At 36.9% G+C, this 11,411-nt stretch overlaps 2 protein-coding genes across 3 annotated transcripts; one reads left to right on the plus strand and one right to left on the minus strand.

The window, feature by feature from the left end:
• Positions 1-15: 15 nt before the first annotated feature.
• Positions 16-6,447, plus strand: LOC149008107 (Pseudouridine synthase family protein). 2 transcript variants are annotated; one of them, XM_089165527.1, is made up of 7 exons: positions 16-344; positions 436-471; positions 2,057-2,169; positions 2,291-2,439; positions 3,247-3,391; positions 3,822-4,262; positions 5,111-5,194. In XM_089165527.1, the coding sequence occupies exons 1-7, from the start codon at positions 104-106 to the stop codon at positions 5,117-5,119; spliced, it is 1,134 nt and encodes a 377-aa protein (XP_089021653.1). In that variant the 5' UTR covers positions 16-103; the 3' UTR covers positions 5,120-5,194. The 2 variants fall into 2 exon arrangements, with proteins under 2 accessions (XP_089021653.1, XP_089021652.1); XM_089165526.1 differs by having other exon boundaries at positions 17-344; positions 5,086-6,447.
• Positions 6,448-7,679: 1,232 nt separating this feature from the next.
• LOC149008108 (transcription factor bHLH61-like) lies at positions 7,680-10,860 on the minus strand. The gene is made up of 4 exons (XM_089167453.1): positions 10,658-10,860; positions 9,857-9,982; positions 9,549-9,719; positions 7,680-8,966 (listed from the first exon to the last, which is right to left on the minus strand). The coding sequence occupies exons 1-4, from the start codon at positions 10,733-10,735 to the stop codon at positions 8,871-8,873; spliced, it is 471 nt and encodes a 156-aa protein (XP_089023579.1). The 5' UTR covers positions 10,736-10,860; the 3' UTR covers positions 7,680-8,870.
• Between the last annotated feature and the right edge of the window lie 551 nt (positions 10,861-11,411).

Raw genomic sequence — 11,411 nt, forward strand, 5'->3', positions numbered from 1 at the left:
CCTTGCTTTCGATTAGAAAGACACTATTAACCCTCTCTCACTCTGTGGCGTCGCCTTCCACTCGGCAAGTCTTTTGCGTGGACTTCCTTGTTTCGAATTTAAAATGGCAATTTCTCATTTGAGGTTTCCGCTCTCGCCATGGATTCGGAACCCTAGATTGTATTTCACTTTCTCGAGCAGGAAGTCTATGAATTTTTTTTGCTTGAATCTGTCGACTTCTGCAGTAAACCTTGACGTTCCGTCGACTTCGAATCAGAAAATCCAGGTTTCTGGCAAGAGATGGGATTCGTTTCGGAAGAAGAAAGTTGTAATGCGGGTTGGGTACGTTGGAACTGATTACAGAGGTAAAGTTCCAACTTGTAACGCTCGTTGGGTACATTCTTATCTTGCTCTTTTAAACTAGTTTTAGTCTAACATTTATGTGATTCTCTACAGGTTTGCAAAAGCAACTAGACGACGATTCGTTATCGAGTAAGTTTCTTCTTGTACTTCATAACATTCGGAATAATTTGGTAGATAAGTGGCCATTTTTATTGAATATCTCACTAGTGATGTCTGTTTAGAATGAGATTCATATGAGGTTAATTCATGGTATTTCACTTCTTTCTGTTTCTTTTATATGGTTCAATTGCACTAGAGCTGTTTCATATTTTTCTCTTTGTTTTACAAAGAAGGGACAAGGTTAAGAATGCTTTTAAATATAATGTATTTGAAGAGCACCCATAAATAAACTGTTGTCTCCAATATTCTAAATGCACGCCAATTCAACTTGTTGTTAACTGGGAGATTAATCAAGTGATGATCAAATTGGAGAGGTATTTGGTCCTTTTGGTGTCAAAATTTTCTGTCTTACTTTTAGTGCTATAATTGTTTATAACCATGGTAGAGATTACTTTTGGATTTCTGGTTCCCAAACCCGATCCGATCCGAATCCGATTAGCAAATCTGCCCGAATCCGAAAATTAGAGAGTGGGTTCCGAGATTTATCCGATAATTGATTGATAATTGTCACTTTTTTATATTTCTTATTATAAATTGCAGATTTCCGATTCTGAATCCGGTCCGCCTCCCCATTTTTAAAGAAAAATGTTAAATACTTTACTCTATCCGGTATTTCCGATCCGATAAGCAATTATCCGATTAAGTGCTGGCGGATATGGATATTTTCCGGTAAGAAAAATTCGGTTGGGGGGTTGTTCCATGGCCCCCTAAAACGACAGCGAATGGGAATTTGGGGGGGGTTTTCGGCTTCCATTCTGGGTCTAGTAGAGATAGATTTATTAGTTGGTTTGAAATTTTATTTGGGGCAATTTTTTTTTTGTTTTTTTTTTTCCAAATAATTAAGTGCATATGTATTTTGTTAGTTGCCAAATGAGCACGTGCTAATTTGGCAAACTGAAAAGCTTAAAGTCAGCTGTTAAGGTATTCTCTCCCCTGACACAACACAATGTGCCTGCCAAAAAAGTTTATTTACAGGGTAAGGAATGCCCAACTTTGCTACAAAATACAAATGGCGAGCTCAAGGCATCCTGCATGACAGACTCTTTCTCATCCTACTGAGCAGATAATCTTTAATCTCATTAAGTTTCTTTTAGAGCAATCAGATTCTGTAGCTTCTTTATGCATCTCACTGTTTGCTTTGATATGAAACTCACCTTCATCACAGTAGTTATCAAGGCGTAGCATAGGCATTCAGGAGCCTTGAATGCCTTAATGGTGTCACCTTGCATCTAGGACCCCTCCAACATCTTGGGCTGCTTAGATGCCGTGACAACTATATACAAGGCATTATTATCTGCTGTTAACTTTTTCCTCTAATGACTGTCTATGTTTTCCTTTTCTTTTTTTGGATGAATATGACTGTCTATGTTAGTGACAAGCTAGCATCACTTCTATTATAGTCATCATTGGTTTGTCAGATATATTCTATTCATGTGAACTGAGACATGGTTCTTTGTGGTTTGCTTTTTTCTTAAGTAATCAGAAATTACATTATGCATCTATCAGCCAAGCTAAACTGCAGGGTAATACAGTAAAGTTTAATCTTCCTATGTAGCCATTGAAGCAGAACTGGAAACTGCCATCTATAAGACAGGTGGAATCCGGGATAGTAACTTTGGGGATCTGCACAAGATTGGGTGGGACAGAAGTAGCCGAACAGATAAAGGAGTAAGTCAATTCCTAGACCTCTCTCTTGGATGGATGTTGCAACCTCACTTAATAAACTAATCATAATATTTGCACCAAGAAATGTTCATTTATATGTTGTTTCACTTGGTAAATTTTCTAGGTTCATTCCTTGGCCACCATGATTTCATTAAAGATGGAGATCCCTGAACATGCATGGAAAGATGATCCCTATGGAATTGCTCTTGCAAATTATGTTAACTCGAATCTTACCAAAAATATCAGAGTTTTCAGCATTCTGCCTTCCCAAAGGTGAGAATGTGATTTTAGGCTTTTATAAATAAACTGCCTTGATAATTACACACAGACACTCACTCAGAGTTATGTAGATTAATCTAATTAGCAGATAATAATTTGTGAAGTTGAAGACTAAAAGTGGGGCTGGAAAAGATGAATACAAGTAGACAGTATAAGATCCCTATCTTTTCTTGTCATGTGAAGCTGATATATTGCTGATATGTAGACATTTTATTAAGAGTTGTGACAAATCCCAGATCTGCAGAATTAAACATATCAAACTCAACTTGTTAAATTATACCTCAGAATCCTTCAAAATGACCTTTACACAGTACAGGTTGGTTAGACCCTTTAACCCACCACCTGTATCCATGTAATTGCTAAAATTTTGTTGCATTTAGCTTCCCATTTTACCATCTGGCTAATTTGTGGGATGAAAGACAGACAAGCAGTTGTCATGCAAACAAACATTGTTAGACATTCTAAGGAAATAAGTCATGTGATGATGCCAATTTCAGCCTCCTGTGGATACCTGCTGACAGGTTTACCTAGGAAACCAGATGGTGTGGTTCATCATTTTTCCTTCAACATGATTTCAAAGGGGGGGGGGGGGTGAGAAGGGGTTGGAATTATAACAGTAGGAAGCTGCCCAGGATTTTGTTTGCCAAATATGTAGTACTTAGAATACTCTTGGTCTACATGCTTCATATGTTAGTCAAATTGGCGACCTATACTTAGAATACTCTTGGTCTACATGCTTCATATGTTAGTCAAATCGGCGACCTATCTTTTTCGTCATTTATTTTGGTTATGCCTTTTCAGGAGCTTTGATGCCAGAAGAGAATGTAATATTCGGAAGTATTCTTATCTTCTACCAGCTGAAATTATTGGGATTAAAAATGACTCCAATTTAACAGAAATTGATAATCATTTATCAGAGTTCAATAATGTACTCAAGGTTTTCGAGGTATGAGCATCATTTTACCATTTTTATTTTCTCAGTGGTTTTCATGTGTCCTGGGAGGACTTTAACCTCTTAGCAGAAATACAATTGGGAGTGACCTGTTATTCACTATGCATAAGTTCCAGTTCGGAGATAATACTCACTATTTGAATACCAGTTAAAACTGTCAAGTTCCATGACATCTTTTGGGCTGAAAAAGATGCCACTGTCTGATAGAGTGATTCATTCACTTGACCTGATGGAGGTGAGGAAACAATAAGAGATAATGATGGCAAAGGCTTTAGAATTCTGATCTTCTGGTCAGGAAGTTGCTTATCTAGGGGTATCCACTTGGTAGTTAGATTTATTAATCTCTGATGTCATTGTCTACTCTGATTTTTCTATGACATACAATCATGCAACCACCTCATCACACTGTACATTCCCTTGGCAGGGTGAGCATCCTTTCCACAACTATACAGCACGAGCCAAGTATAGGAAACAGTCTTCAAAGAAAGGCCAAAAAAATAGAAGAATACAATCATCTAAGGAATCATCTTCTTCTGAGCCCGAGGGGAGTGATGGATTTGAAAATTTTGGGGTTGATTTGACTGCTGTGGCAGATCTCAATGAAGGAAATCTGAACTCTTCTGACTCAGATGACGCAGATGAGCATCCAATTCGCACTTCAGGAAAACATGACACTAGTTTGATGCATCAAGGTATCCAATTACCACCACGTGCAAGATGGCTACATGAGCCAGATGAGAAGGATAGGCTTAGTGGGTCCCACTTCAGAAAGATTTCTTCCTGTTCTTGTGGGAAGCTGAAGCATTCATCGGGAACAGCTTATGTTGAGATTTCTATCTGTGGAGAGTCCTTCATGTTGCATCAAGTAAGTATACTCTTTAATTTGTGTCATTCATAGTTCGGAAAATCCCCTTACTGGCTATATTTTTGTTGGTGCCAATCACAAAAACTAGTAGGGTCCCTTCAACAGAAACTGTATGTCACTTTATAGTGGTTGATTTTAAGGTTTTAGATACTCCTTGTTTGGATTAAAATCACCTAATTAGTTGTTTGGTATCCCCATCGTTGTCCACCTATCATCAGTATGGAGGGAGGAAGTGCTTGCAGATTTATACATCTGGTAGGTTGTCCAGCCATCAGTGAACTCTTCCCAGCTAGGCATGAATGTTAACAGTCTGATTGGTGTTTGAATTTTACATTTGATAATGCATGTGAACTTGTATGTATGCAATTATAATCTTCACGTATCTCTGTTGGTGTTCCACATCAGCCAGAAAAGGAGAGCTATAATATGGGTGTAAGGTCCATCAAAGCAGTAAATATGTGTGTCATGATTCCCTAATCTTGGTTGTCCCTAGTATTCCTTGTTTTCATTTTTAGTCTTCCATTTTGACTTTTTGTTAGCTTTTATATGTATGATAAGGAGCAGCACATGATGCTACCAAGACAACCATTAGATGTATTTATCTGCAGGCAATGCCCACATAATGCCAGCTGGTGTTGGTCGAGTGACCATTAAAATACTTTATTAACTACAGAAATCAGCCTGCGCCCCCCCCTTCCCCCCGTGGTGAGCTTTCTGAAACTCCCTTTACAAAAAAAAAAAAAAAAAAGCTTTCTGAAACTGAATTCTTTGATATGGTATCTTCTTGGAATTTCTCAATTGTTGTGTTTTAATATTTGATTAGATCCGCAAAATGGTGGCAACTGCAGTGGCAGTAAAACGGAGGTTACTACCACCGGATATATTGGAGTTATCATTAAACAAGTTCACACGGATCGTTTTACCACTTGCCCCATCAGAAGTTTTGATTCTAAGAGGGAACCATTTCTCGCTGCGTTTCCGTCCTGGTAATGTTACTAGACCTGAAATGCTGACATTGGTGGAGTCCGAAGAAATACAGAATACAGTTGATGAGTTTTACGATTCTGTGCTATTGCCTCAATTATCCAAATTCTTGGACCCTTTAGAATCTCCGTGGAAGGAATGGGTTGAGATATTGGATGCAAACACAGGTATTCCAGATGTAGAGTTGGAGGAAGTGAGGAAGGCTTGGAGATCATGGAAGGAAAATTTTTGGGCGACGCCTAAATTGCATTTCAACCAACAAGTTGAAGCATAGACACATTGAATCTCACGGAGATTTTGTTATCTTTGTAATTCTTGAAGAGATTTATATCCCAGTCTCCTTGCAGAGAGAAAACTGTTTCATCAGAAATATTTAATGGAGCAGTGCTCCAAAAGCATCCAGTCCACATTGTCGCTGCCTGTTACTCCAAGAAACCCACTTAACCCTCCAATGAATGTGGTAAGTTTCCACTCGAAAGTACTGATCATCTCATGCATGGAGTATGGAAGCCTCTTTTCTATTAAAGGTTTTCATGGCTGATTTTTACAATAGAAAGCAGGGAACTCTGTGTCATGGTATCCTTATTCCTTGTTTTATTTGCTGACCTATATCAAATATTTTGGCTCAACTTTGCTCTGGATGGATTCTTGTTGCCACAAAGCTGCTGATATTAGGATTCAAAGTTTGTCACATAATTTAGCCCAAGGGCCCTTTTAACATCAGAGTACCCAGGGGGTGGGTAATCTGCAAGAAACAGATTGAGTGGAAATGATCAATGAGATTAAAGATATGATAAAGGAAAGAATGTAATAATAGTTGATGTATCATGTTTTCTTTTCTAGTCATCTATGATATAGTTTCAAGGTTGCCAGATTTTGTCTTCAGTACTATCTCTCTTGAGGGAATCACTGATCATATGGCTAGTTGTTTTTCAGTTGTTTATTGTGACAAACTAAACCAGATGTTCCAGTTGATTTAGTTGCAGGTTAATTCATTCTCATACTTGTGAAAATTGCAGAATAGGTAAACCGGGTTAGAGAATTCTTGGATTGATCGGATCTTGTTTTACTTGGTAATGATACTAAATGTAGTTATAACTGAAGAGTGCTTGTAAGGTATGAGAAACCTCACAAAGATTGAAATGCTTTTTTTGTAATTGCACAGTATATTATTGTTAGAACAACACTCAGAAGTAATTGCCCAAGTGATGAGGATCAGAATATGGTTGATAAATTACTTATTAAGTACTTCAGAATATAGTAGTACTTCAAATTTATCCTTTCCCTTATAAAGATTGAAATGCTTTTTTTGTAATTGCTTATAGTAGTGGTTATCCCTTCATCCTTTCCCTTATATGTGTGAGACTGGAGCGATGGGAGGAAGGGCTGCCCAAGTGAAGAGTGCCTGAATTGCTACTACATTGGCGTTTCCAAAACTTAAAAGCATACTTTTAGGTCTCTTTTCTTGATAGAAAATGCTTCAATAGTTCAAAATCAAAAAGGTAAAAAAATTACTCTACAAAATAATGCTTGTGCAGAAGCCCTTAGACACTAAGTTCGTTTCCATATCTTTGTATCGTGTAGCTTATTGAACCTATTTATGGAAAACAAACGCCAGATAACAACATATAACTTAGTGAAAGATAAATCCCTTTGATGTTTACTGTAATTTTGCTCTCGTCCTCCCCTCTTTTCTCCTTCTCCCTTTCTTCTTTGTCCTCTCCCCCCAACGGGTCTTTAACATGTTACATCGATTTAAACCTATTAAGACCTACAATTTACCACCAAAAAAACATCAATAGAATGATCTTGAGATTGGCTTATTATTATTTTCCCCCCCAGATTGCCAAGAACTGGTTTCAACATTTAGGCTCTTTTTGGTATCAATTTCATTATTATTTTTCTCTATTAAAAAAATAAATTTTAAAAATCCTTTTTTCTCAAGAATTAAATTTTATTTTGGTGATTTTTATGCAAAAATAAGTTATAGAATGCAAAATATATTTGGTAAGTGGATAGCTGTAAATAGTTTTGTAATATATTTTTAAAATGGAATGTAAGCTAGCTAAGGAATGTAAGAGAGAAATAGGTGGGTAGAGACATGTTTTCTAATACGTTAAGAGTAAATGACATGCATTCTCATCCTTTTCTCCTTTCAAGGTCATTTATGCACATCCTGATTAAAACTACTCCAAAAATGATTAGACTGAATTTTTGCCAGAAAATCTATTATGGATTGTGAGGTTTTTTTTTTTTTTATTTTAAATTCTCTTAAACAAAAATAGGTTCCACAATAGATATTAAATACACAAATAAATAATTATCCAAAAATAAAAATGAAGAGTTGAAACCAAAAGGACTCCTAACCAATAAGATGCTTCTATTGTTAAATTTCATAGGGCTTGATATTGTCATATCCATCTTTACCAAAAAAAAGATATTGTCATATCCATCATCAATGGCCTGTGATTTTGTTTGATGGGATCAAAATCCTTCATTTGGGCCTCTATTATTTGGTTCTTGTGTAGGATTCCTTGACATTCTTCCCTACAAGGTTCGGATCCTCTTCACTTGGGCAGCCCTTCCTCCCATCGCTCCAGTCTCACACATAGCCTGCCCATGATACAGGGCTGCAGGCCTATGTCAACCCAACTATGAGGGTAGGTGGATCAGGAGATGGCTTGCCTGGTTGGAAAGAATCTGATTTCCTTCTCCGGCATGGAGATGCATGATGGAGAGGCTCCTACCAAAAGTTCCAGCCCCAGAAGAAATCTATAAAATCTATTCTGGTTGTTGCTTTTGTAGCTTTCCAAATGCATCAGCCCTAGTTGGATTAGCAAGGTAAAACCCAACAATATTTAGCTTAACCCAATCTAGGAAAGACCAACCCTAAAAAAGATGAACAGTAATAAGATCCACAACCATGATTTGGAACCCTTGAGGTGAAATCCCAGCACGTAGAACCAATTTAAATATAGTATAGAAAGATCCTTTTACCTTCAAAGATAGAACCTAGATGAATACCTCTAAAAGTAATGAGCTCATCCGTTGGCACTTTTTCATGAAAAACTTTCCATCCAAATATAGTATCTAGCTAGGGAGAAAAATAAGTCTATAGTCACTGAGTTCCAGGTTCTCTCTGTCAGCTCTGCTGTTATTGTGATGTAGTGATTCATTGTTATGGTGTTTTGGGTTCCTTGTAGTTTTCGTTGTTTTCAGATTTGGGTTTTCCTTTCTCCTTGTGAGTTCAGTGGAGTGTATATTTTCTCCTTCATTCTTTATAAGGTTGATGACCGATTTGCAAAACCAAAGTGCACCCCAGATCCTCTTGTATAGAAGTAAAGAGATCTGAATCGAATCGAGAAGGGATTGATGTTACTCTTTAGTACACAAAGGCGCTTCCTTAGAGATGCAGAAGCCTTGTCCTTCAACCTCAGTTGTTTTCTCATCTATATATAGTGCCTGAACTTTGTGATTCAAAGTGGTGAGCAACTAAGCTCTGACCATGGATGACAAAAATTTGTAAAGAAGACTGATACTTACCTTAATTAATTAGACAACTTTACTAAAACAGGGAGCAACAACACGATGGAAGATAAGAGAAAGCTAACAAGGGATCAATTTCTATTGTTCTTGCTCACTATTTTCACTCCAGTTCTTTATAGCCTGCAACACTGCTTGTTTAACCTCTTCAGCATCTACGCTTACTTGTCCTTCATTCTGCAAAATTAAAAGACTTCACTCGATCAGATTAACTCAAAATATTCACATACAAAGTTTATGCATATGATCATAATTTCCATTTTGTTTTGTATATTCGATCACAGGTAACAAAATGTTCCTAGGCAGGCATATAAGCATTTGCAAAGCTATGTAACCCAGAATAAAACATAAACTCAAAAAAGTTAGCCACTCATGCAAACGATGATAAGAATAATAATAATTAAAGGTTATGATATTAATCAAATCCTTATGCAGGCTTCTGCATGAGCTAGCCATAATGTGAAGCAACCCCTGACACATTCTCATGGAAAACATATTGCTGCAACTTAGGTTGCAATCGGGTTTGCAGCCAATGAAATGGAATAATAATTTACTTCCCCTTTGGATTCACAAATGCCTTCTAGGTTTTATTATTTCTCAAGATACCTTTCAAGATTCCATTTATTTGGCTGCAAACCCAGGTAGGAGGGATGTATTTAATTTTGTGTGTGTGTGAGAGAGAGAGGTAGAGAGAACTGTGGGTGCAACATGTAGCCATGTCCTTGTGTAAATAAAAAAACACGTGAAGAGTGTACTGACTTCTCCTCCAACTGCTTCTAGACGAAAATTGTCTACACAAGAAACCCTAGCTTCGAGCACATTTAGACCCAACTCCTCAAAGGCTTCCAATATGGAGACAAGTAAACCGGAGCAACTTTTTTCTGAGAACACATTGATTAGAAATCCTTTTTCCACTGTTTCAACTGTGACCTGCAGAAACAAAAGGTAGCTATAGACATGTTACTTACATGGAAATCCCATTAGAGAACAGCAAAAATTCCCCCCAACCCAAAAAAAAAAAAAAAAAAAAAAAAAAAGAAAGAAAGAGAGAAAGATTCTGATTGTACCGTTGGAAGTGGATTTTGGTCGCTTGAGCTTTGTGCAGTTGCGACGTCTACATTCAGTTTTTCTACCTTTTGCTTCAACTTTTCTATATACCTGGAAGCATCAAGTATGATAGAGGTATTGCTTATCTGCCAAACACAGAACGAAATTACTGTATTAGATAGTAATTGCACCACCAGCTTTGTGGCTTTGATTTATTTTTCCTTCCTCCTTTAAGCCCTTTAATTTTCCCTTTTTGTTTCATTCTTTGATTCTGTAATCGGTCCTATTTCAGATACGAGAAGTTGATCCATAGAATCCTATCTTTCCCATTATTTTCACGTCTCTAATTGTATGAAAATCTTGGTTTTAAGTTGAGCACAGAAAAGGGAGAAGATGTCAATTCTGATCTCTATTTGTTTGATCGTGGTTCTATATATTGATGATATCCATGATATCCTCCTCAATCACATCATAACAGAAAAGATAAAGTGAGAAAAACATTTAGACTAAATTAAGGGGGCATTGAGAGGGAAATCATATATTGTATTCTGAAATATAAATACTCTTTTAGATATGAGAGTAAGGATATGATAAGCAAAACAACATAAAAAGAAGATAAGGAATCAGTGGAAAACAGAATTAGAAAGCAGGAGTCCAAGCACAAACAGGGAAAGAAAAAGAATAAGAGGAGAGAAATGGATTCATATCATTGCCTAGATTCTATGTATGAAAAAGGCTTCATATCACTGCATAGATAGAGAATCACAGGAGAATGAAAAGTGCCCAGTGGAACCAAGTGTTCAGGAAATTAAGGGAATTACTGCATCAGAGTTTGTAACTGAACGAAGTTGTTCCAGCTTCTCAGTCAGTGCTGCTCTCTTGTTCTCCCTAGAAACCATGGTGAAGATCAGGAATACACAACCTGAAATTCTTCAGTGCTGTTTAAAGAGGGGATGAACCTGCTTGAAGTCTATGTGAAGACCTGTTTGCTTCCCCCACATGAATGTCTGAGTTTCTTCTGAACAAAATTTATAATATTGAACCTATTGGAATCACCAAATTGCCCTTTGTGTTTCAAGGACGAAAATTTGGTAAATTTTTAATGGAGATTTTAGCCCTGGAAATTTTGCCTGATTTAATGTAAGGACATTCTCTCATACAAAAACAATGTAACTCATCTATCATTAGGTGTGGATCTGATAAGCGATTTTGTCTATATTTATTCCTGCTATTATATACCAGCCTTGTCTATTTCTTATTCTCCTCATTAACTAGGTTTTCTACTGACAGATTTTCGAGGTTTCACTAAAGATCAGTAAGAATCTCTAAGAGAATGAAAATTTACACCCTTGGGTTGCTAATTCACCTCAGCATTGTCAATACCAGAAACACATGCAACCCTAGCAACTTCACTCATCCATTGCATATGTTATAATTAATCATATGGTGATACCCATCTAATCCTTTGTATTTCTTTAGATTACAAATGATTATGAGTTACTCTCACTGCTTAATCTGGCCCGAAACATGTCTTTAAACTTGGTTTTGTCTAAGGTTTTCATCTCTTTAGCTTGC

Source organism: Hakea prostrata, chromosome 8, assembly GCF_041222555.1.
Source record: "Hakea prostrata isolate BN-2017 chromosome 8, UWA_Hpros_2, whole genome shotgun sequence".
NCBI lineage: Eukaryota > Viridiplantae > Streptophyta > Magnoliopsida > Proteales > Proteaceae > Hakea > Hakea prostrata.